The following is a 27,537-nucleotide window of genomic DNA, read 5'->3' on the forward strand; positions in this document are numbered from 1 at the left end:
GCTGCGCTATGAAAGGGGAGATTTGTCAAGGAACCTCGATCAGTCACTGAGATGCAATCACATGATCAGAAAGTATGAACAAGCAAGCCGTTCTAAAAAGGGAATTAAATTATTCTCAGGAGTTGCAAAATAGTTAGTCATTATTGCGACCGAAGATAGCAGTTTACTATGATTGCGACCAAAGGTTGCAGTTTATGAGAAATGGCACATCATGTCCGTGTCCGTGTACGCTTTTTTACGGTCTATGGGTTTGCCACTCTGACATCATGTTGTCAGGGGAACCAAATCCATTTTATGCCCATATATGGAGATCCATGTGATGCCAGGAGAACCAAATCCTGTTTATGCCCATATATGGAGATCCCTGTGATGCCAGGAGAACCAAATCCCTTTTATGCCCATATATGGAGATCCCTGATGTCATCAATATTAAGCCCATATCTGTGAATATCTATGGGTAGGTACCACGAAAGAAGAAGGGGTCTCCACATGTAACTGATCAGATATACATCACTGGCCAGATGGCCAAGACATGGCGCGACCTCAAGAGGTCGCTTTTCTCCCTTAGGTGTCTTACTGGTTAGTTCTAATGTGGTTTTATACATTTTCAGTATAGATTTAGGTTTGTTTTAATTGTGCTGGGGTAATGAATTCAATCAAACTGTCTGCATCATCCCCCATGATGAATCTCCAATTTAACCACAATAACCCTATACATCCTATATGTCATAGGCAGACATTCTGTGAAAATAGCAGATCTTTAAAACATTCCAACGTTTTATAACATAACTATTTTCGGTGAAGAGATTTGGTGTAGAGGCAAAAAAGGAGGGGACCAAACAAGTATAGATCTCTGCGGGACCCTGGGCAGCAAAGTAGCCTATAGGATTAGGTTGTTAAAGTAATGTTGACTTTTTTTTAATCCCACGATTTTTGTAACCCATTTTTTCACCCAGTGTCAATTGTCCAATGTAATCCTGGGCACTACACTCCCTCCCAACGCTTTGCGATGCCACAAGTTGGGAGCTTGTAGATCAGCTGTTTTCAAACAGCCAAGGTATAAAATATAGGGCTAAAGTTGGATTAATTTATGTTTTATAATATAATCATTTATATCTGCTAAGCAACTCGTAACTAAAGTTTTCAAATAAATATTGTGGAGTAAAAGTACAATATTTGAATCCGAGATGATGTAGTGGAGTAGAAAGTATTGGAAATTGGAAATACTCAAGTAAAGTACAAATACCTCAAAATTGAACCAGTACTTAAAGGAGCTATAGTCAACTTTTTTTTTTTTAACGGATGCTAAAATAAAAATAATGTTTCAAAAATATTTTATGAAAAAATAAGCTTCTATATGTGTTTCTGTTCAAAAATGACCACACAAAGCGTAAAATAATGATAAAATAATCATTTTGGCCATTGTCAGGCTGACTTTGTTTACATTCTTGTTTATGTTACACTAGGATGTAAACAAAGTGTCGGCCCTACAAAAAAAGTTGACTATAGCTCCTTTAAGTAAATGTTACTTTACACCACTGCCCGTGATCATGTGGTTTGGAAAGGTTACGCGACTACTGAGTTATAGTAAAAAGGAAATGAAAGCATGGGTCATTCTGGAGAAGGAACCCCTCCTACCCTCAACAATGTGTAATGTGACCAAATGTCTCCTCAAAACAGGAACACTTTAAAATAGGCATTTTATGCAAATTGGGACACACTTCATTACAAATAGAAATTATCTACAGTACACAAGAATAAAAAATTGGTTAAAAATACCAGGGCATAATCCCAGGATAGAAAGGAGGCCGAGTGTATCAGGGCGAACCCGGAAAGAACAGAGTCACACTGTAAAACTAGGAAGATGCAATTGGAAATTGCAAGTGTGGTTGCCGTGACGCGAGTCACACTTGCAAATTAATTCTGTCTAGCCATTTGAATGTTGCTCATTCACTGTATAGAGATCTCTGGGTCGACTATTCTGTGCTGATAAACAAGGCTTATTAAACTATGAGCTTCGGCCTGCATGACAGGGAAATCGCCATCATGTGCAGCAGAGTCTAAATGGCTCTCTACTGGGAGGGATTTATTTGTGACTAGGTCAGGTGCAGTCGGTGCACCATTCACCTGTTTTCTCACACATGTTTTGTACCTGCACAGGAATAACATAACAGAGTACTTGGGAAAGCAAAAAAGGGAGCGTACCTATAAGTTCCCTCAGCCCTATGTTATAAAGATAACCCTAACCCCATGCCTAATCCTAAACGAGAAACATAAAAGAGAACATATAGCACATTCAGCCCAGCTGATCCACCCAAAAAATGCCACTTTGTCCTTCAAGCCCAACCATGAGTGAAATGATGGGCTGTTCATCACATGATCAACTTAGCAAGGAGACACCATGTGGCCATCAATTCAATTCAAAGGAGCTTTATTGGCATGAGAAAACCTACGTTTACATTGCCAAAGCAAGATTCAAAACATAATAAAAACAGCTGAAAATGGGGAACATATAGGCTATACAGTTGGAGGGTTTACGGCATTGTGTAAACAGAGCTATGTCACATTTTGTCGTTATGTATAGTATATACAGGGTATGAAGCTTTTTGGAACAAATATCAGCATTTCTTTTTTCTCAATACGATTTCAATAGTATACAAATAAAGGAAATACATAAATAAAACGTGTTTAAAGGTAGCAGCTCTGTTTGTACTGTATGTGCGGTAGGTCTGGATGCTGTTCAATGGTTTGTAGACCTTAGGGTGGTTGTATTCCATTCTCTAGCTTTCTTTTATGGCAACAGTTCACAAATCTTGCTGCTGTGTTCACACATTGTTGTATTTCTCCCAGTAGGTATGGGAGTTTTTTGTCGTTGGTGTTGTTTACAAACTCACTTTGGGTGTACGTAATCTGTGGGCTATCATCACATGGCTCAAACAGTCCCATAATGGGGTTGGTTGCCCATGAAGTATCTCAGCATTTTATTATTTCTGACGAAAATCTGAAAGAAGGAGTTTTTATCTAAAGTGTTGACCAACTACAATAAAGGTCAAGGATTCTCTCTCTTTTTTTTGAAAATCTCTAATGTTTTGCCTACAAGTGTAAAACAAACTTAAGCCTAGCATTTCATGTTGTTTCTTTTCTGTTTGAAAGAGATAATGGATTGCTGTTGATCAAACTAATCCTTCTTTATCCAACTGTGATTAAGACAGAGATTTGCAAGTCAAACACAAACCAGCTAATCAATTTAAACCTAGCTGACACTGATTATTGCATTAAGCTCTTAGGTAGATCACACAATTAGGATAGTCTTGCTGTAGGATGTTATTGTGTGGTGGGACAGGACATCACCTTACCTGTCAAGGCCTATTATTGAGGTTGCATACATTGTCACAAGTCATGCATATGGTACAGTATGGGCTAGTAAAGCTCAGTATGCTGCAGAGCAGACGTTCACAATATCCTTTTAAGCATTGTTGATAATGAACTTACAGAATGGACACTTAAATTGTTAGGCAACTCAGTTCCTTTATGGCCGAACTGAAAAATAACCAAGCTTCCATAAGGAAACGTGAGAGATGTTGTTTGGCCTTTGGGTTTTGCCAATTAATAAATCTGGACCAAATGAATATAAGAATAGCATTAACTCCTACTATGGTAGAACACTTATGTGTGGACGATGTTGTTGTAAAGTTGTTATTCCTGAAAAACATTCTATTGCATTTTGAGATAGAAATCTTAGCTTTTGAATGAAATATTATTTGAAGTTAGATTTACCCTTTTTGTGGTTGATCGATTTGGCCCGAGTTCTCTAATTTGATTTCTTTTTTCTTTTCTTTTTTTTGCTCAAGGCTTCCACTTCCTTCATGAAAATCACTCACATACACAATTTTATAATCAATGCCCACAGTAATAGGATTCCTCTGGCCATGGGCAATTAATACAGTTTTTCCCTTTTTTTTCTCCTTGCGCTGATCTCAAAGCTACGAGACATTGGCTTCTCCTCATTTGCATATTTATTGCATTGGACTCAAATCTGGCGAGTGATTGATGTGGAGCCTGCCTCCTGAATTTTTAGCGGTCCATTATTATGAAAAGAAGGGAGGGGGCTGAAGCATGTCAGTGTACTTTTGATTAAAGTTGAAGAGGACAGAATCATAAGTGTTCCCCACCTACTTTCTCATTCCTACACTGCATGAATTGGGCGGCAGTGTAGAGAATATTTTGCCATAGTTCAATAAGCTACTATAATAGGCAGATATTCCTGATTCTAGATCAGATTAAACTACCAAATAGATGTCACTACTACATAAACCAACTTACATATAATATTATTTAAGAACACTATGAAAAGTTTGCTACAACGTGCTTTAAATATAATAAAATGCACAGAAATAATGTGATTAAGAATTACTTACACAAATCAGTATCAAGAGAGTCAGTAGAGCTATATGTGCTGTGCATATAATCAATCATGTGAAATACTTCAGTGCTGGGGCGGATACAGTACGTACAAGACTAGCAAGAGCATTTCAGAAGGCCTTCAAGCAACAGATGAGGGGAGGTGGAAAATAAAGAGGGTAAGGCAAAGGCGGTTGTCATTGTCAGGTATGCTAAGTAACTGGGTCTTGAGTCTGGACCTAAATACTGAATAAAATAACTAAGATTGAAGCTGATCCTAGATGGAGGATATATGTTTTTACTGTAGAATAATAGATTGACAGGTTGTTCTATAGCATTCTATGAATGGAGAGTTCAAGTTCAAATCTGTAATATTGGGATTAAGAATCATAAGTATTTGGTTATTTTACCTGTCCATATGTTTTGAGTATTTGATTTATTTGGATCCAAGATGCATAGATAGCGGTGATGTTGCACCCAGGCCTCTGCAGAGTTAAGGGGAAACCAGAACCACACCTCCCAAGAACTTTACCAATGAGGAACAGGCCCCATTCCCCATTTGATCTTTAAGTTCTTTCTACTTTATGGAGGTTTAATCGAAGTTACAAGTATACATCAAACACCCACTGCCACAACACTAAAGGGAGCAACCATGATCTGGTACCACCATAGCGGTACCGGGAAAGTTCTCATTCTACTACTCTGTCACCAAAATGTGGAATGCCCTGACATTATCCATGAATGGATGTGTAAAAGTGTTTTCTTTCCAAATTGGCCTGAAAAAAATGCTATCAGGAGTCCACAAGGGGAGGTAAATGTAATTTAAATGTTGTATTTTGTAATGTTTGTATTTCTATGTATTATTGTGTTAATTTGTTGATGAATTGAATACATACAGTAGGTCATTTTTTGTGTTATCCTTTTACTGTGCCACATGCTGTTTACATTTCTGACAAGCAAAGTATTCAATCAATCTGTCATTTGTAAGAAAATAATATGTTTCTAGGTGTTTCTAAGAGTCTGATACAAACACATAGTGTTTGTATCAACTCAGCTCTGGGCAGTAAGCTGTTACAGCACTAACTGAACAAGATGCTTTAACTTCAGTATCTTAATTGAATCTAAGCAGGCAACAGCTTCATTTGAAGTACATTAACTTGAAAGGTGGGTGATTTTGCAGACCGAAATGATTCAAAGCGCATATATTTCATGGCTAGGTTAATACATTACATACATTACAGACGAGAAGTGGCTTTCAGCAGTTTTGGATTATGGCTGGGATCAACCATCCTTCTCTCTCCTCCTCCTGAGCTGTCACCTTATCTGGATAGCACACTGTTTATCTAGAGGGTTACATCTGGACTTTATGGATTCACCTTGTGCACTACATGACAGAAATCATTCTCTCTCCCCCTCCATCCCCTTCCCCCCACCTCTCTCTTCTAATGTGAGCTGTTGCCGATGCTGAAGAGCACCACACTCCTTATATGGCAGAGGACTTGATTAATAATGAAGAAATTCATGTTAAGTTTTGAGTAGCACTTTTGCCAAACAAAATGTTGCTAATGAGCGTTTCTGAAGCAGAGAAATTCTGTGTGATCAATGAAATCCTTTTTGAGTGCAGTGTGTTTACGATTGTTGGTATGATTGGAACCCTGTGCCACAAGATTGTTGGATGGCACCGATGCTGTCTGTGTCTCGTGAAGCACAATGATTTCCCTGGTTGGTTGCCTTTGTCCTTCATAGCCAGAGGACACTGGCTACAAATCCTACCATTCCAAAGACCTATGAAAGGCAGTAAACGGACATTTCCATAGGGAGTTGGCTCTCCACGCTCCAGTGATATGCCTGTAATGCATGCATTTTAATGTGACTAACCTCTCAAAGTGGGCCAGTGCTGAACTGATGTTTGCATTCAGGCAAACTCTTTTAGTCAGCAACTCTGCACTGACTGTGTGTGTGTGTGTGTGTGTGTGTGTGTGTGTGTGTGTGTGTGTGTGTGTGTGTGTGTGTGTGTGTGTGTGTGTGTGTGTGTGTTTAGATGCCTACAGTACAATGTATAGGTGTAGGTGCACCACGATGCTGACTCTTAGATTATATCAAGGACTTTCTCCATACTTCATACAGCTTAGGTGGAACCATTAGCGATACACATGGGGTATAGGATAAGCGTCACCAAAACGCAGTCATTATCATTATGCAGCCTTCAGTCAATTAACTGAAGTTCAATTTAGGCCCTTAATTCAAGCAATTCGTTTCACTTTACCAAATTAATGTTCTTCTCTTTATAATGTCTTTGTTTGTTTGGTGTCTTAATTTTTATGTTTGTATTTATGTTGTAATTGGGTTTCTGTTTTTTTCCTCCTTTTTTCTTATTGGCTCCCACGATAAACTAATTGACAAAGTTTTGTTTTGTCTATTAGTTCAGGCCCAAAGGGCTGGAACCCTGTTTTTCGATTTGTTGTTAATTTTGTGTAATGCATTTCTCTCTCTCTCTCTCTCTCTCTTGCTCTCTCTCTCTCTCCCGGCTTCTGTGTGTGTGTGTGTGTGTGTGTGTGTGTGTGTGTGTGTGTGTGTGTGTGTGTGCGCGCGCGGTGTGCGCGCGCGTATGCGCTCACATGCGTGTTGGGCTGATAGACTCTTATCAGTCTGTCCTATCTGTACATCCACCTTTTCCCCCTATCAATAATTTGCCTGTGAAAACAATGGCAAAATAAAATAAAAATTGCCAGTGCATAAAAGAAAACCTGGGGCGAATGAATGGTGCTGTGGTTAGCAGCAGACTGGGCTGGTGTAGCCCAGCCTATTCACAGGGAGATGACAGGCATTCTAAATAGGGTAATGACTTCTCAGTGGCCTGCCCTGCCACACTCGGCCCACCCTTCCATGTGGAGCCGCCGCTGCCTCCCCTCATTTCCATACCAATCAATGACCTACAGTAATAACAGTGATGTATGTGCCACAAGCGCGGCACACTGGCCACTGACCTTTCCCACAATCCCGCATTGGGCAACCTCTACCATCAGCCCCCAGTGGCGTCAGTTCAGAAAAAGCTAAGGTATGGCAACATGGCAACATGACTGGTGTCTTGCACGCGCGCGAAGGCGCGCGTGCAAGACACCAGTCATGTTGCCATACCTTAGCAACAGGCATGATACATTTAGTTTAAGAAGTACATTATATTTTTCCCCCAAATGTCTATGGTTTACATTTATTTTAAGAAGTAGGTACATTCTATTTTCCCCCCAAAAAATGTCTATGGTTTCTTGGGCTGGACATGGCAGTCTGGAACAGTTGTTCAAGTGCGGCTAAACTCGGCATAATATAGTAAACGTGCCACAATTAACAATAATGTATTGCACCTGTGCAGCTGACCTGCGGAACCTGGGAATATACTATTCTGTCAAGATGGGGAGAATAAAAGTGTGGAGAATATAATTATAATACCTTGTTAAATTTTGCATTTGTAGTTATTTTAATGTAATTTAACAACATAACCAGCACAGATAGACAAAGAGGCATTCGTGGATTTATATCTTAAAGTAACATGTATTCTCCCCCCTGGACCCAGGGTATGGCAGCTGCATACCCCTGCCATACCCAATTGACGCCCCTGTCATCCCCCCATTCACCTCCCTCCCTCCCCTCGCTCCACTGCTGCATTTCATAGCTGGCCTGACGGTCGCAGCTCGCCACACTCCAGTGCCTCTATGAATGCTAATGTCAGGCCGGGGATAAAAAAGGAGGAGAAAAGAGCTGCCTGCATGGCCAACAGAGAAATCTCACCTGGTCTGCACGGCACAGGTTCATCCATAAAGCTGTTATTATTGTGCATACTATACTGCTCACGTTTTAAAGCCTAATTTATACTACTGTAGCTTTATACCTCATAAGCCGGTCTCGTCTACTATTCGGCTGTACAGCAAAGTGTGTGAATAGGCTATAGAGACGTTACCTAAAAGTTTTTGTTGTTGTCACTGTTGATGGACAGGCAGCAAAAAAAATGCAATTATGCAATATATAGGCCTAATATCAATTACCTACTCGTCACAGTGTCACTTTCCATTTGCTGTAGGGTTTCGCCTGCCTCAACTGTAGATAAACAGCAAGGAGATCACAATAGGGTTTAAAAGTAATTCATGTATTACAGTGTTTTTTTCTTTTCTTCTGGTGGTGATCAGGCATATAACATAATGTATACAAGGAAAGGATAGTGTTTCTGAAGGGTCATTTGATCCCAGACCTCAAAACCTCTCCTCTGTTTGGCCTCGCTCTAATACCCCACCCACCCTCCCCGGTCTTCAGCAGCTTGTGAATTAGCCTTCACCCCAGTCCTCCTGCTATTCAGTATTCCCCAGCCACTGTTTACTCAGCACGGGCAGAATGAGAATGTATGCATTATGTGGTGATGATCAGAATGTATTGTAATCTTTGACCCCAGCGGCAAATTTCCAATGGGGATTAGGGATTAAGCCTAAAGCTGGTTGACAGACTGCTTTCTTGGCCCCAGAGAGTAAAGCCTTATTTATACGCTGTAGCACCACAGTGCCGCTCGCTGAAAAGTTACTGAATATCAAGTTAACAATGCATGGCAATGGTTAGCTTGAAAATCAACCATTTTCAGCTTAACACGTGCAGCCTCCCCTGTAGGCCTATGCTAACCCCACTGCATTAAGGATACTAAACAGTTTGAGAAAATAGGCCCTACATGATTTATTTGAATTTGGGATAGGTTATATAGGATAGATGGGAATCATTTTATGAATGTTATAATATCACAGATCAACATAGGCCTACAGGACAGCCATATTTGGGCCCTAACCCTGACACACAGGTCAGGGTTAGGGCCCAAATATGGCTGGCAAGCACAGCCTATGTAAAGCCTCCTAAAAGAAATGGAGTTCTAGTTTACTGTCTAGAAATATTATAGGATAAAATAAATAAATAATAGCAGCATCTCAATAGATAGATAGAAAGATGGATGGATGAATAGATGGATAGATAGATAGAAACAGTCTTTCAAGTTAATTTCCAAAATATATTTTACCGCTGTTATTTGACATCCTTGATGAAAGAATGATTCTAATTTGTGAATGATTCTAATTTGTGTCCCTACTAGCCATAAAAAAAGTTTTTTCTTTTTGTATTCATATTGTAAGTCACCCTGACAACTGATAGATCATGGATGTGCTGAGTGGTGTTGGCCTGGGGACATCACATACTGCCATCTAGTGTCTGCTCCACAGGCTCCTAGACACATAGCCTAGACCAGTGATTCTCAACCTGTGGGTCGGGACCCCCCAAATTATTTTGGGGGGCCCCAGATGATTAACTTAATGTGCAATGTTGTTTTCTCACTCAACAATAAGAAAACCATCATAAAGTTTGAGTGTATAGCACATTTCTAAAGTGACAATTCAAGGTCCTTTTAATACCTCTAAATTTACAAATTAAACATGGGCCAAATTGTCAAATATTAGAGGCAGAAATTGTGAAAATAGCCGATCTACATGCTCATAACGCCTCACAAAATTATACAAAATGTAATACCTCAACTCTTAGTGTGTCTGGGTGGGGGGTCCCCAGTTCAAATATGATTATTTTGGGGGTCGCGGCCTGAAAATACTTCAAATGATCCTCAATAGGTGTGAGACGGATCCATCTCACCATGTGCTGCATAGGCTCTATCTCTTATCCAGACGCTCTCCAACAGATGTGCTCATCATACAGACAAACACCCTCAAATAACGATGTGAAATCATACCCGGGTCTGAATAGGCTGCTTTGCATTGAGGACGCGGTTGAAAATGGCACATGGTTGCAGTCTTGCAGATGAGGCTTCTTCAATCTTCTGTCTGGAGAGAGCCAGAGCACAGCTGGGGCCTGGGTGTCACCGTCTCAATCCTGCTTCTTTTATGCTGCGTGCAGGGGTGTCACAAGGGGGGGGGGGGGGGGGGGGGGGGGGAGTGGGACTGAGTTACTAGGGCCCAAGGTGGAGGGGCCTTAATTTTTTTATCCATAAGCAATTGAAAAATAGCAGATATACAAGCGCACAGCGCGGCACCGAGTGCCGCGCTGTAAGCTTGTAGATCTGCTATTTTTGAAAAGTCGTGAAAATGTGTGCAAATGATATGTATTTTTTTTAAGCGAACATTTGTAACTCAAATTTTGCTTCTGGGGGGTCCCTGGAACAAAATATTATGAGATGGGGGTCCGTAGCCAAATACATATCATTTTGGGATCACATGAAAAATTCTGAGCACCACTGACATAGAAGGATTTGAAATATACTTGTAGACTTGAACCCAGGGCCCAGTATTTTGGTGCGACACCCCTGGCTGCGTGGTACGACGGTGTCGCGCGACGATAATTAGCTGACCTAAGAGGCTCACAATGCATTGCCGATGCACTGTCCGGTCCTAGGACTCAGGTGGCCCTATGCAAGATTATTTCAGGTGGTTCCCACTGACACGTGCACAAAACACGTTTTTGTGTGTTTTTTCCCTGTGATGTGGCCCCCCTAGGTGGTTGAGGCCCTAAGCGACCGCTTATATTGCTGATAGCAGCAGGGACTGGCCCTGGTACGATGAAGTATAAATCGGGCTGCCGTTGTGGGGTTCCAGACTCCAGAACCCGGAGGCTCTGTAAAGATGGTTGTTCTCTTTTCATCTCAACTGTTGCAGATACATCCCACACTAATTGGAATTCTGCAACTGGGTCACCGGCATTGTCTCTCAAGTCAAGTCGCCGAGACCCGTGAATGTGGAATTATGCTCGTCTCGGATGCACGATGATTGGGTTGCTTCCCTTCACTTATCCCTATGCTACCCTCACCATCAACCAGACAGACCCCCCCCCCCCCCACCCCACCATCTCTGTCATAGACTGTCTGTCACCATCTCTATTTGTCCACTGTTCCATCCATTTTGTTCTGTCTAACTCAGGGGTTCTCAAACCTTTTTAGGCAGTGACCCCCAAAATAAACATACAGTATATGAACTGGGGAGCCCCACCCTGACAAGCACTTGGAATTGTAGGTATTACATTTAATGTGACTCGGTTCCACAGATATTGTGAAAATAGCAGATCTACATGCTCACAACGCCTTGCAGTGCGAGGCGTTGTGAGCATGTAGATCTGCTAATGTCACAATGTTCGCCTCTTGCTTACTTAATATTTGACAGTTTGGCCAGTTTGGTATTAAAATGGTCTTGAAAATCCTTAAATTGTCACTTTTTAAATGTGCAGATACCCTGTATACACTTACGTTGGTTTGTTTACCGTTGAGTGAGACAGTAATAATAATAGCCTAATATTATAACAAAGTTGACTATGCCTGAACAGTGAATGGTAATAACACCTTACACCTGCGACGGGTTATGGGATGCATTGTATTGGGAAACAAAGTGGTGCATCTCATTTTAAACTTAGGGAAGAATGGTAACACAAACAGCTTCCTGTGGCAACATTGTTCTCTTCTTTTCTTTCTTTCTATTTTCAAATCCCCATCCCTCCATTCAAATGTTATAGAGGAAGGACCCGGTTCTGCAGTTTGTCTGTGATTAAAAGAAGAATTAGCCAGCCTAGCATGCCTCCACAAATGAGCAAAGCCCTCTGGGAGAGCAGAGAGACCAGGCAAGTCACATTTCCAATTATAACACCAAATGAGTCATTTTCTTATTGGGCCTCCAATAATTGTGGTGGGTATTGGGTGCATGCAACTCAATTTGTCTTACATATTTGTTGGTAGGACAGTAATAGAGTTGACAGAGCCAAGGGGAAGATATGAAACACACACACACACACACACACACACACACACACACACACACACACACACACACACACACACACACACACACACACACACACACACACACACACACACACACACACACACACACACACACACACACACACACACACACACACACACACACACACACACACAGCTGTGATGGATCCCTTCACTATTACGTGATCTGCTGTTTCATCCGCCTTAAGACGGTTGAAGTTTAAAATCCAGAAGAAAGAGATGTTCACTAATCGTCTGTGGGTAGCCGAAGAAGAGACTATCATTTTAGAGCAATCAGAAAAAGCCTCTCCAGTGTATTAGACTTCATTCTGATTGCTCTAATTAATGAGGCTTCCAGTGATGTGATTATCTATCTTGAGGAGCATCAATACATAAAAAAGCTAGTAATTGAGAAATTCAATTAGTGCGATTTCTTTTAACGACTTCAGTTGTTTTGTTGATTCTGTATTCTTACTTCCAGCTACTGTATATTATGCTTTAAACAATGACACAGTTTACAAAACACATGAAACGGCATATTATTTATTATATGTTCGGCCACATTTATTTAGTTTGCAATGTGATAGGACTCAACTGTTACCTACTGTCCATCCTCAACCAGGAAACAACTAGCCACCTTGTAACATAACAGGACCATTTGTCCAAATAAGCTCCAATGAAGCCATACAACGTTGTTAATATTTGCGTTTTCAGCAGGGTTTAGGATACAATGAACTGTGGTTGAATGAAGCATCATTGTCAGCATCAAGTATTGCAAGATTCCCACTCGTTTTACATATATTTTTTAAACACAATTGTACCATATCATATCCAGGATGTATCCCCGTTTCTAATCAAAACACAGAATGCTCTTGTATAATTCTAGGAAGGTCTGTATAAAAAAAAAGTCACAAAGCCAATAATTCAAACGTAACAGTTAACTTAAGATTACATTAAAAGTTAAAAATCACACGTTAAGTCACACAGCGTGTGTAAGTCGAGTGACATACAGTAATGCAGTTATGTTCTTTGACATAACTAATATTTTACAATTTAGTCATTTAATTGCAATAAATTGAAAAAATATTTTCTAGGTACAAAAAAAAAAGACTGCTAGAGAAGCTTCTCTTTTTAACGATTGTTTTTTTTTTGGTGGGGGTAAGCCTCAATAATTGGAGAAAATGCAGCCTAAGGGAGGAGAATCCACTTTATGAAACAGTATGCGTCCATTACTGCCATAATCAACTGTGTGTGTGTGTGTGTGTGTGTGTGTGTGTGTGTGTGTGTGTGTGTGTGTGTGTGTGTGTGTGAGTGTGTGAGAGAAAGAGAGAGAGAAAGGGAGAGTGTGTGCACACACACACCCGATTCAACACTGCAACACTGTGCGTGTGCTGCCGGATGCAGTGTGAGGGACCAGTAAGCAGTAAAGTGCATTCAAAGCAGCGTGTGTGTGTGCAGTGCGAGGGAGAACAGAGGTGGCAGCTGCTATCCCGTCTCCCGTGGATTTGTTGTGTGGCTGGCTGCCCACAGCTCACTCCAGGGTACCTGGGAAACGGCGAGGATCTGAATGGGACCTTGTACCTACGCCCCGCTGGGCTCTTCTGTCCACGTGTTTAAAGCAGACAACCCCCCCCCCCCCCCCCCCAAACCTACATGCTATGGTGCTTCCCCTCCACATTCTCCCAGTTTTTTGACCAGTAATTAAGTTCTCCCTAGTAAGGAGTGTGATTTTCTTTTTTTGCCATCACTCACGGGCAAGACATTGTAACTTTGTCCAAATTTGCATTAAACGCTTCAAATATTTATGTGCAAACCTTAACAATTAAGGTACCTTTTTTAGGACTACATCCTGAATTCCTGAATTTATTGCTATGCATTTTCCAGTTCAAACAGGACAGAGGCCCAATTGATTATCACAAAACAATTACAACCCCCTTCGTTGGCCCATTGTGCAACATCTACAACAACCCACACTTTTGTTACTGGATATTTCTGGTCTCTTTGTGTCATTCCTCAAATTGCACTTAAATACACAATTACAATTAAACTATCTCCACACTACTGTAGCCACACATGTCAAGACATTTACAACATGTTAACGGTGATATCAAGTCACTCTTAATTCTTCTCCCCTGCCTGAGAATCATTGCCAACAGCATCATCAGTAACTTGGCTGCCGTCAAGGGCCGTCAGGTTGGCTCCTCCAGCTCTGGATTCCAGCCCAGGTCCTACCGTGTAGTCAGGAGGTCAGATCTGGCTAAACGTGGGGTGTGGGCTGAGCACAGGGCCAGGCAGGAGAGATAGGGCAGCCCCCTCCCCTCCCCTCCACTCCCCCAGTCATTCTAGGAGGATGCCGGCGCCTCCATGGTGGACAGGATACGGACCACCTCGGTCCGCTGTGTGGCCGAGATATGCTGGGTCATGTGAACAATGGAGTCCATGGCAACTTCTGGGTTGGCTTGAACAAAGCTGAGAAGGAATGGAAGGAGAAGGACACTCATGTGAGAAAATGATATCATAATGCAGGGGGCTTTCAACAGGGGGTCCGGGACCCCTAGGGGGTCCTCACTTTTTTTTTCTCCTTTATTATTATTAACCACTTGTACACCACTTGAACCTAGTGTCCATATTCTGAGAACTTTAGCCAAAAATAGCAGATCTACAAGCTCACAACGCCGGTGTGAGCTTGTAGATCGGCTAAACGATCGGCTAAATGAGGGTTGGTGTAGACTGTAGAGGAGAAAAAGAGCAGACTAAGTGAAAGGTCAAGTTTATTAAGTATTGACGGTTCAAGTGGTTAAATATCTGAAAACAAAATTTACATGAATCCAAAATACACTGAAGGTTGTGCCGTCAAACGATGAAACTATATGGTATCTATGGGTTGTGGGGGGTCCCTGCTTCATCTCTCTCTCGACTCAGGGGTCGACTGTCATAATGCCATTATGGCAAGTGGTGCTCGGGGAGGGGGGTTATACGGTGGAGAAAGGACAAGTGGAAATTGGTGTCGCAAAAAGCAATATCCCACTTCTGTCAAAGTGCATTATTGAGAGGTGTCACCTGCGAATCTGCTTGAGGATGTGGTCTCTGCGGATGTACTTGATGTTCTCGTCGATGACGGACCTGGCGCCCTCTTCCTCGGCTAGCTGCCTCTCCAGCCACTCCACCACGTCCTCGTTGCTGTCCCACAGATAGGCCTGCAACCAGGAACCACTGGGACTTAGCATTGGAAACCAGGGCTCACATATTCAGCCAGACCTCATGAGATCAGCTATCAACAATGGGCGCAGCGGTGTCGCACCAAATTCTGGGCCCTGGGTACAAGGATTCACTGTGGGCCCCCCATGAACTGGGAACGCATTATTACGCATTATTTTGTACTTTAACTATTGAAAAATAGCAGATATACAAGCTCACAGCGCAGCACTGATTGCCGCCGCTGCGAGCTTGTAGATCTGCTATTTTTGAAAAATCGTGAAAATGTTTCTATGTCAGTGGTGCTTAAACTTTGTCATGTGAAGGACCCCCAAAATTATATTTATTTGGCCACGGACCCCCATCTCAAATATTTAGTTCCAGGGACCCCCCCCCCCCCCCCCCCCCCACCCCAGATGCAAAATTTGAGTTAAAAATGTTCGCTTAAAAAATACATATATTTGCACAAATCTTCACGACTTTTCAAAAATAGCAGATCTACAAGCTTGCAGCGCGGCACTGTGAGCTTGTATATCTGCTATTTTTCAATAGCTAAAGTATGAAATAATTAAGGCCCCTCCACCTTGGGCCCTGGTAACTCAGTTCCACTTCCCCCCCCCCTTGTGACGCCCCTGAATGGGCAAACAGGCGTGGAGAAATAAGAGGGTTTGATTCATGCTGACAAGCGAGGGTCATGTGTTTTCCCCAGATCCGGTGAAAAGAAAATAAAGATCTACTTTTGATACAGCCAAGTACTAAATGGTCCTAAAAGGCAGATGTTGTAGAAATTAGCTGTAAATAAACATAAATGGCAGCTGTTGTAGAAATTAGCTTACAATACACAAACGCACATGCACGTATGCGCGCGCGCACACGCACGCACGCACGCACACGCACGCACGCACACCCCCATCAAAAGAAAAAGCTTAATGTCTTGTGACTGGACCTGGTACTGAAAAAAAATTAGTATTCATGAGTGCTGGCATGCCTGATCCCAAACAAAGCCAGGCTGGGGGCTTAGCAAAGATTTCCAGGGCGTTAATGGTCTGGTGCCTTTTTATGAACACTCCTGCTCGTAGTCCACTAGAACATTTAATGCCCTTATTAATCATTTTTAATCTGTTTGCTTTTAATTAAGAAACAGCGTGTTGCGCTCCTATCTGCACGTGCCAGGGATGTGATTAATTGTAGCTTAAGACAGGCAATCCCAATTGGAGTAATGCATTAGCCAACAAGAGGGTCACTCCTTGAGATTCTTCAAAAGCTGCTCTGGCTGCAGTAACCCCTGCGGCTAGTCTTCTAGCCCCAGTCTGACCCGCGGCGGACAGCGTTTATCTCCACATGGGGCGTCGTTTTTTTTCATTACATACTGTGTCAATTCAGCTCCACTTAACAATCATACAACGATTGTTTACATTGGAGTAGGATTACTGCCAGGCAGTAAATAAGAATGCTTACGGTTTATTTGTCTGACTGTACATTACTAAAAATAATATTGCGGTTATTACCCAGCAATTATTTGAAACCCCTGTAACTGAAGTGGAAATGGATATCCATGGACTTTGTGGGTCAGCTGGACCTTAGTTATGTCACACTATGGCTGGCTGAATTGTACAATGAAAGCAATAATTATCAGAGCTAGATTGTCTGGTTTTCCCAGGATTTCTTGTGTTGATTGTTGCAATCAAAAACAGCTGATTAACTGTTTAAATGAAAAATGCCAAGACAATCATTATTATTTGATTGTTTTTGCATTTGTAGGAAAATCATGAGAATGGATAAAACTGGATAATACAGTTATAATACCCTACTTTTTGAGCGGTGCGATCTGCTCCTATGTCTGACTTTGTGTGTATGTATGTATGTATGTACAATGTACTGTATGTATCAGTGAGTGTTGCTGATAGTTGATTGTAAGTCGCTCTGGATTAAGAGCGTCTGCTAAATGTCTAAATTGTAAATTGTTGTGTGAGAAGGATCTGGAAGGAGGGCCGCAGGAGCTCTTACCTTGACAGCGCCCTCTGCCTCTACGAACCAGCGGCGCAGCATGGCTTGGATCTGGCCATCAGTCAGCTCATTGTTGGCCGCTTGGATCTTCTTCTTCACCGTGTCCTCCAGCAGCAGACGCCGCAGACGCCAGTAGAAGAACTGACGGGATGTCTGCCAATCCAGGATGTCCTGGGAAATTTACAAATGAACACAAATTGTGAAAAAAACTAACAAAAAAACAACATTATCTGATTTTCACTGGCAAAAATATCTCGTCTCTCACATGAATCTATTAATCCAAAATGTTAAAATAGCAGATTCTGAGGCACCCTGGAAGCTCGAGACGTTGGGTGGTTTGTCATGTAAGCACAATGTTCAAGGCTTGAATCCCACTCTGAGACCTGTATTGCTTCTCTTCAATTCTTTCTTGTCTACACTTTCCTAACATGAAGCAGCGGAAAGGTTAAACAATCCTGAAATTGGATAGAACGGTAATTTAATGTATTGGTTAGAAATGAAGGAGGAACTTTGTTATACACGCTTGACTTTTTGGAAACTAATTGGTAATTTTATAAAAGTGAATCGACCGTGTGAGGAAAACAAGCACACTAGTGACTAGCATACAGATATATATTAGAGCTGACCCATACAGGTATATCGGTTTGGCCCATAATTGTACTTTTTGGGCAACATTTGTATCAGCTATAATAATAATTATAATAATAATATAATTAAAGTTATGTGTTCTTCATATATTGCAGTTTAATATAGTATATAAAAACAATATCCATCAAAAGTTAAGTTTGTTTCCCCTATTCATTTATTTGTTTGCTTCAAATAGAAACTTGAATCAAATCTATACGCTTTCCAAACTGATGTAAAGATTTTGTAATTCGTACAAATATCGGTCAAAACATTGGCAATCTGTGGCGTTGGGCTCAAAATATATACACGCACACACGCACAGAGTGAGAGAGAGAGGGAAAGAGAGCAAGCACGCTTGTATTTATGTGTGAAGGATGGGTTTGGGATGGAGCGGGATGGGGGTAGCCCGGGGCAGGTCTGTGCCTGGGCTCGCCGAGGTGATTGACCAGGGTCATCAGAAGATAATTGTGAAGACGCGTCTCATAGCGCCGAGCGAGATTACAACATTATTCACTGGGGAGCTGCAGCCGCAGCTAGACTGATACTGGCCTCCAGGCTGCTTCCAGGCGGGCTCACGCAGCAGCACTGCTTATTCACACACCACACTTTACTACCTCTGCATGTACGACACAGATAGCTTAAAAAACATAAATAAAAACACAAAAACTGATTGAAAATGACCGCCACGGTCGCGTGCTGTGTGCTGCACGCGGATGCCGATCTGATTTTGATGGTGATCTCACATGAATCACACCACACACACCGACCCCCGTATTATTTTGTGCTTTAGCTATTGAAAAATAGCAGATATAAAAGTTCACAGCACGGCACTGTGAGCTTGTAGATCTTCAATTTTTTGAAAAATCGTGAAATTCTTGGAAAAACCTACTTTTTGTTTCTATGTCAGTGCTCAAAACATTTCATGGGAAGGACCCTCATTAAAATGATATGTATTTGGCCACGGACACCCCAACTCAAAATATTTCGTTCCAGGAACCCCTCAGAAGCAACATTTGAGTTAGCCTACAAATGTTTGCTTAAAAAATACATATATTCAAAGATTTGCACAAATTTTCACGACTTTTCAAAAATAGCAGATCTACAAGCTCGCAGCATTTTTCAATGGCTCAAGTATAACATAATTAAGACCACTCCACCTTGGGCCCCGGTAACTCAGTCCCACTTTTCCCCCCCTTGTGACGGCCCTGCCCCCCTTACCGTGATAACGCCTTTCTCCTGCATGCGGCCCGGGGTATCGTGGAGGTCGGCGAACTGCACGGCCACCTGGTGGTAGATGGGCAGGAGGAACTCCTCGCGCTCCTTCAGCTTGGTCTCCAGCTCCTTACGCTCTGTGGGGCTCAGCTCTGGGGTTCCTGTTGGAACATTAAAACACACAACAATGCACAGGTCAGGATTCAGATCTGGGGGTTCAAAAGTTAATTGAACTAATCGATTGTACATTATAAAAAAAACGATAATCAATCATTTAATAAAAGAATCAATCCATTTTTGGGGATTTATACACACCGAATGGCCAATCTACAAGCTCACATTGCATCACTGTTTACATCTTTGAATAATAAAAGTATTCAATCGATCAATTACAATGCGTTTTTGCTATTTTAACTATATTTGTATAAAACAATGCTTTAGAGGTAAATTGATTCATTGATATATATATAAAATGTAAAACAATATATAAAAAAATGCCCTTCTTGATTATTCGATTAATCTAAAAGGTTATCCAGAGAATAACCAGTAAGAAAATAATAGAGAGTTAAAGCCCTTAACGGCTCTTTAGTTTGAATGCCATGAGGCTGATTGGAGGCTCCTCACTCTAACCTTACATCGCAACGGGTCGTATGTTTTAGTTGAGCTTCCTAAAGCTGCTCAGGTTTAGAATCTCAAACCTTAACGCCCACAAATATTATTAGTGGAGGAGGACTGAATTAGCTCCCGGTGGTTAGCGTTTCAGGTTAGTCTCCTCCACAAACGACCTGGGCTGACTTGACTTCTCTGTCAATTCCAATCGTTCAACCCTCCAGCCCTCCCTGGTCACCCCTCCGTTCCTTCAGTCCCCCCTCCCCCCTCCGCAACCCCCCCCCCCCCCCACCCCGCTCTGGGCCTTGGGGAAAATCAATAGGCAGAGAAGGAGAGACAGTGCAGCTGCTGATTGATCTGAGCCTGCTGTGATTGACACGTCTCCCTATTGGGGGGGGGGGGGGGGTTGGGGTTGAGGCGGGGACGATACCATCAAGCTCAGATAAAGAACGAGGGTGACACACTGCACATGCTCCTATACCTGATGTATTACCTCTCCTTACCGGGAGAGGGATGGAAGATGCTATGAATAAGAACGAGGTAAGACCACACACACATACACACACACACACACACACACACACACACACACACACACACACACACACACACATGGGTGTCGCACCAAATTCTGGGCCCTGGGTACTTCAACTATTGAAAAATAGCAGATATACAAGCTCACAGCGCGGCACCGAGTGCCACGCTGCGAGCTTGTAGATCTGCTATTTTTGAAAATTCGTGAAATTTGTGCAAGTCTTTGAATATTTCAAATCCTTCTAAGGTTTTTTGAAAAAAACATGTTTCTATGTCAGTGGTGCTCAAACTTTTTCATGTGAAGGACCCCAAAAATGATATGTATTTGGCCACGGACCCCCATCTCAAAATATGAATTCTAGGGGCCCCCCAGAAGCAAAATTTGAGTTACAAATGTTCGCTTAAAAAATACATACCGTATATTCAAAGATTTGCACACGTTTTCACGACTTTTCAAAAATAGCAGATCTACAAGCTTGCAGTGCGGCACTCGGTGCCGCCCTGGAGCTTGTATATCTGCTATTATTCAATAGCTGAAGTATATAATAATTAAGGCACCTCCACCTTGGGCCCTGGTAACTCAGTCCCACTCCCCCCCCCCCTTGTGACGCCCCTGCACACACACAGACCAGAAAATGAAGCTGTGGACTCACCCAGTCTTTCAGCCAGGCCCATGTAGATGGGATCTACCCTCCTCATGGTCTTCACCAGGTCTTTCCTCCTGAACTTGATCTCCACGGTGCCTTCAGGCTCCAAAACTCCACCTCTGCAAGAGGAGCGGAGACAAGGTTCAAGGTTGTACTTTATTGTTACAGCTTTTGTACAGGTACATAAGAGTAAAATTTGTTTTTGTTTGGCATCCTTCAGACAATGCAGTCGTATATCAAGAAACAATATAATAACAGCAAACCACATCTAAAAATATTAATAATAATAATCTAAAAAGGTGTAAATAATAGTAAGACGTAAAAAAAAGATGGAAAAATAAAGGAGTGCAAAAGGCAAAAGAGCAACAGGAAAAGAAAAGAGTATCCTCAGATGTACATGTGGAAAAAGTTTGGCATATTCTATACGCCAACAGCATATTTTTCCAGTAGTTGCTACTGTAATGTACTTAACTTTTGTAAACATCATCACAGTGTGTTCTATGTGCAACAAGGAAGACAAGGAAGCGATTAATGATTTCATCTCTATTTTTTGTTTTACAGGACGTGTGTTGAGCGTCGGGTCCGAGTGCTCACCGGCTGTCCTTGTCAGCATACATCTCCATGTGGCGGGGGTTGATGGTGGGGTCTATGACCACCCAGGACCCTCCTCTCAGCTCAGCGTTGGGAGGGATGTAGACCAGCACCGGCTGCTCGTACTCCCTGAGGCCGTCCACAATGTAGGCCCCAAACTTCAACACCTGGTCGTACATATCTGAGGAGAGAGAGGATTCCCATATACCGGACTGAATACGTGCAATTCCATTTTCTTCATTGGCAAACTGCACATCAATAAGACCTTAAAAGCCAACATGTGTTGTTCAGGACCAACAGACAGATGGACTGACCAACCAATCGTCTGACTGACATTGTCCTGCCTTCAACTGGGCAAAAACAATCCTCTTAATGTTCGAGATACTTTACTAAGGCAGCTGTTACAAGCGCTATTGCATGTAAATGTCATGTTTACAATAATAATCCAGGCAAAGGTTTATCCTGGCTATGAGAAACCTCAATATTATCTGGGATAAGCATACAACACCCATGTTGGGCTGTACATGGTCATTTTGACAGGATTTTCCACATACTGTAGTAGTAGTCTTGTGACTTTGAGACAATACTAACTAATTCCTATAAACCCTCATCTCACTTTCTCAACAACTGCTAACAGATGAATAGCCAACAGTGGGGTTAACTGTAAAATTGAGTAAACTGTCAAATGGATAAAGCAAATTGGCAGTTACCACTAGAACCAATGTGTTTTCATATTCTTACCTAGATCAAAACTGAGATATGAGTGATTTCCTCATTACTGTGTTCATGTAACGCTTAATTTATGTAGCTGCAACTCTCACACTCACACTTTTAAGGTGTGGCTCTGTAGGAGGCTAGCCGTCTATAAGAGGTTTGGTCTGTGTGTGTGTGTGTGTGTGTGTGTGGGGGGGGTAGCAAATCTTGCAAATTGCTGGACACATTTCCTGTGCGTTCCATGCATTTTGTTTTCACATGATGTTCTACGTTTTGTGGTTCAACCTTTCCCACATTTGGAGTCATACGTCTTAGCTATGCCATTATATCCACATTGGAGCCATGCCGTTGCCATGTGGATCCAGAGATCCACGTGAATACATTTTTACAAGTCTCAAAAGTAGCCAGTGATTCCATGGAGAATGAGACGTACCTTTCATTCCTCCAGAGAAACCCCTCCAGTTGGCGAACACCATGAGAGGCAGGCCTTCCCTGTTCAAGTCCTTGATGGCCTGGGCCGTCTTGAAGGCAGAGTCTGGGAACCAAACCTGTCCAGCCTGTTGGATAAGCTACAAAGAAGAGGAAATAGACACTTTTCACTGGGCAGATATGACAAATAACTTATATACTTTTAATAACGTTCTACTTGAATAGTGGATATAGCGATCTCCAAGCTAAACACTGTTTAGAGCTTGTAGATCTGCTATTTCCACTATTTTTGATAATGTTTGAAATATATGAACATTTTTCAACATGGAAATGATTATGACGATGACGATTATGCACAATAATTGCAATTAGGCAATTATGTAATAATTGTGACAGGCCTAGACACAGATCAATGCAAACTTTAACATACTGTTCCTATACTGAACAGTACTGATGTCATATTGACAACCATATGGAGTTCGACAAGCTCCATATTCGCCTCTCAATTCTGATCCAGTATAAAAGAAAGTAATAAGGTATTTCAACATGACGACAGTAAACAATGTCAATTCATCATAACATTTCATCAGTTATTGTCTTCCATTGAAGCAAGGGTTGTTCTTTTCTATAAAATCAACGCTAAAGCAAATATTTTGTCGGTAAACATCAGGCCCATCAACAAGAAGTGAACCAGAACCTGTTTAGAACTATTTTTATAAGCGTTTTTAATAATGTAGTTACAGTATGTGCATTTTGTGAAAGGAATTAAGACTTAAGACACCTGGAATAGTGCCTAAACAACTGAATTTCTGTCAGCACCATATACTTCTGTAACTTTTGGGCGATAAAGCCTATGCCATGATCAAACCTTACCTTGGCATCCGAGTCCAGGTTGGCCGGATCAGCTGGGATTGAGAGCTCAACACACCTGGTTTCCACAGCAACCACTCCAGTAGGTATCCCACCAAGCCTTTAGAGAGAGAGACCACTTATAAATGGACTAGAGCTCACCTAAACCCATGTCAAAAACCACGTTTTAGAAAGCTCATACCTTCATCTTCAGTTTAAAGGAGTAGTTCACCCAAAAATGACTTAATTTCTATCAATTACAAAATTGACCTTCAATTTAGACTCCAGTCATCAAATTATTGGCTTAGGAATGCAACAAAAACATAACAATCTCTCTCCCCGAATTCAAGGCTTCATGGGGTGTGGAAACTGTAATTGATAGAAAAAAAGTAATCTTTTGGCAGAACTATTCCTTTAAAGGCACTAATGTACACAAACACTTTGCTGAACTAAATTAGGGCTTCCGGGCGTGCTTGGACATATTGGAAAAGTGTTGTAGGAACAGGTTATTATGATTAATATTGTAATCACTTACCTGGCTCTACCGACCACTACACTCTGGGCCCATGGCTGCATGATCTCCATGAAGGAGCCCTGGTCGAAGAATCCACTCTGCCACGATCCCTTTGGCGCTGGATATATGGGTGGGCGATATGGAAAAATACAATATCACGATATTTTCCCAAGCTGTATCACGATACACGATTTTATCACAATTCTTTTTCACGTTGGTTTTTATGGTTATTTTTCAAGTTACTTGACACAAACTAGACTCTCTGGGTTCCTTTTGGGAGGTCTAAATTGAACTTTACAACTATGTAACTCTGACAGTATACAAATGAAACCAAATGGACCCGTAAGGGTCCATTTGGTTTCATTTGTATACTGTCAGAGTTAAATGGAGACCTTGACATTTTAACGTTTGAGAACTACTGATTTAGACCAAAATGCAGGTTTAAATTGAATTCTGCAATGAATCTCTGTATTAACGCTTAAACAGGATTTCTTACAAGGCTCCCTCAATTGTATCACGATATACTGTATACGATACCTCTGAAAAGGCATATCGTGGAGACATTGTATCGTCTCAACGATAATTATCACCATATCGCCCACCCCTAGCTGGATATATGGGCGAATGACAGCAATAGAAAGGTTACAATGACAAGCCAGTCAAAAAGAAGAGAAACAGACTTAATTCAGTGTCCGGGGCCGTTCGCGCCACGCTAGAAATATCGTCGCACATTTCTGTCCTTTTTTCCCCCTTCAGTAAATACATTCCACCCTCCTGCGGTGTTTCCCGATTATACACCGCTGTCATCTCAGCGCAGTCAGAAGTTGTGTATTGTTCACCTGTAATCTGTGATCTTGGCAGAGGCCATGATGGATGACTGTATAAAGAGGCTAGGTCAGCGCTTGTGCTGCCTGCAGACTGAGAGAGAGAGAAACATTGGCCAGCCTGAGAGGTTACCATTCAATTAAGCCATTTAGAGCGGGTACGCATTATAACGTATCATTATTTCATGCTTTAACTACTAAAAAATAGCAGATATACAAGCTCACAGCGCGGCACCGAGTGCCGCGCCGCGAGCTTGTAGATCTGCTATTTTTGAAAAATCAAACGTTTCCATGTCAGTGGTTCTCAAACATTTTCATGTCAAGGACCCCTAGAATTACATGTATTCGGCCGCCGACCGCCGTCTCAAAATATTTCGTATCGGGACCCCCCCAGAAGCAAATATTTTGAGTTACAAATGTTCACTTTAAAAATTAGATATTCAAAGATTTCACAGACATTTTCATGATTTTTTCAAAAATAGCAGATCTACAAGCTCGCAGCGCGGCACTCGGGGCCGCGCTGTGAGCTTGTATATCTGCTATTTTTCAATCGTTAAAGCATCAAATTAATTTCAAGTCTAAATGGCTTAAGCCGCGGCACTCATCACCACTAAAGACGTGGACCGGCTCCCCTCGCCGTGCTCAATCTCCTTTCGTCCCTGACTTGTAATTACATTGATATGGAATCTGCCTGGTCCTGACCCGCTGTGTAAAACATCCATCGTGGAGCTATCTTGATCCCGGGCTGCCGTGGCGTGATGCTGGGCCGGTCTGGGCCTCTTTTAGTGAGTGAATAAGTGCCCTCCCGTCTCCTAATGGCCCCTCCCTAGCCATGAATTAGCTTAACCCTTGACCCTGCGGATATCTGCCCGAAATGATAACACCTGTCCTCACCCGGTGTTTACCTCTAAATGACACACGCAAAGAGAAATATGAAGGTCTGGCTCTTCACAGATTGCTGAAACAGCATTTATGTGGGTGGTGGTGTTGGCGAGGATATACAGAGAACACCGAATATTATTCAGGGTTTTATCCACTTTAAGATGAAACTATACTCGTGTAATACAGTGGTTCTCAATGTGGGGGTCTGGGGACTCCCAGGGGTCCTTGAGGCGTTCCAAGGCGGTCCCCAGGAAAATGATTGACCTTTACAGGTCTAACTCTGAGAGCTATGGTGGCCCATGGCCTAATATGCATAATACGTATACGAATCTGGTGTTCCTTGAGATTAAGTTTAAGAACAACTGATGTAACATGTACTCACTCTGGCTAGGCCGTCCACTCAGCATCCAGCGAGGATCATAAGGAGCCTTGGTGGGAATAAACTCCACCAGGCGGTCTATGGAGTCCTTGGCGTTGAGGATGGGTACAGGACTATTTCGACACTGAAGGAAGTCAAAAGAAATAAAAGAAACCGTGTTTAACAAGAGCAACAAAAAAACCACACACATCGACTTCAGTGAATGAGTGACACAGTATCTTACATCTCTTGTTCTCAACATAGAGTCCGGGGACCTGTACCCTTGCCGGGGGTTCAGGGTGTCTCCAGTTAAATGTACAAATCAAACCAAATGGACCCTTATGGGTCCATCTGGTTCCATTGGTTCACAGTTAAATGAACACTGAGGATTCTACAGTGCAGAGTGGGGTCAGAGAGATAAACATTGTTTCAGATGGGGATCTGTGTGGACTAAAGCAGTGGTTCTCAACCTGTGGGTCGGGACCCCCAGCGGGGTCCCCAAATTATTTTGGGGGGTCCCCAGATGATTAACTTAAAGGAGCTATAGTCAACTGTTTCATTGTAGGTGTACATCCTAGTCTACAGACTAGGATGTAAACAAAGTACGGGCCCTGTAAATGTAAACAAAGGGCCAAAATGATTATTTTATCATTATTTTACGCTTTTTGTGGTCATTTTTTAATTGAAACACATATATGAAGCTTATTTTTTTATAAAATATTTTCGAAACATTATTTTTATTTTAGCATCCGTTTTTCAAGAAAAAGTTGACTATAGCTCCTTTAATGTGAAACATTGTTTTCTCACTCAACAGTAAACAAACAACCATAACATTTAAGTGTATAGAGGGTATCTGCACATTTCTAAAGTGACAATTTAAGGACTTTTTAATACTTCTAAAATGACAAATTAAACATTGGCCAAATTGTCAATTATTAGAGGCAGAAATTGTGAAAATAGCCGATCTACATGCTCACAACGCCTCACGTTATACAAAATGTTATGTCTCAACTCTTAGTGCTCGTCAGGGTGGGGGGGGGGGGGGGCCCAGTTAAAATATGATTATTTTGTGAAAAAAAGATTGAGAACCACTGGACTAAAGCATAACAAGCTGCGGGTCTTTGAAGTGAAAAGGGCTGACAATCACTGTCTTCTTATATCCTGTCCCAGTAATGCGTAACACATCAGCTTACCTTGGGCATGTAGGAGAGCCACTGCAACAGGTTGAAGACGCCCTCAAAGTCATCACACACGGTGCTGTGGGTCACCCCGTTGTTGTGCATGATCTGGATGCCACCCAGCTGGTTGTTTGATGTGTAGACTTCTCTGCCCAGCACCTGTAGAGGAAA

General features: G+C 42.0%; 1 protein-coding gene across 4 annotated transcripts in view; it reads right to left on the reverse strand.

Annotated features, from left to right (window-relative positions):
* Positions 1 to 12,723: 12,723 nt before the first annotated feature.
* LOC308305174 (acetyl-CoA carboxylase) overlaps positions 12,724 to 27,537 on the reverse strand; it is a 71,634-nt gene continuing 56,820 nt past the window's right edge. For all 4 annotated transcript variants that reach the window (XM_080749877.1, XM_080749879.1, XM_080749878.1 and 1 more), the window contains 11 exons: positions 27,382 to 27,525; positions 26,213 to 26,333; positions 24,146 to 24,242; positions 23,635 to 23,731; positions 22,766 to 22,901; positions 21,622 to 21,799; positions 21,034 to 21,146; positions 19,244 to 19,398; positions 17,399 to 17,569; positions 15,257 to 15,393; positions 12,724 to 14,665 (listed from right to left, as the gene is read on the reverse strand). In XM_080749877.1, the coding sequence (XP_080606003.1) occupies positions 14,539 to 14,665; positions 15,257 to 15,393; positions 17,399 to 17,569; positions 19,244 to 19,398; positions 21,034 to 21,146; positions 21,622 to 21,799; positions 22,766 to 22,901; positions 23,635 to 23,731; positions 24,146 to 24,242; positions 26,213 to 26,333; positions 27,382 to 27,525 (1,476 nt within the window). In that variant the 3' untranslated portion in view covers positions 12,724 to 14,538. The remainder of the gene's footprint in view (positions 14,666 to 15,256; positions 15,394 to 17,398; positions 17,570 to 19,243; positions 19,399 to 21,033; positions 21,147 to 21,621; positions 21,800 to 22,765; positions 22,902 to 23,634; positions 23,732 to 24,145; positions 24,243 to 26,212; positions 26,334 to 27,381; positions 27,526 to 27,537) is intronic.

The sequence above is a fragment of the Nannobrachium achirus genome, assembly GCF_963921795.1.
Source record: "Nannobrachium achirus genome assembly, chromosome: 19".
Lineage (NCBI taxonomy): Eukaryota > Metazoa > Chordata > Actinopteri > Myctophiformes > Myctophidae > Nannobrachium > Nannobrachium achirus.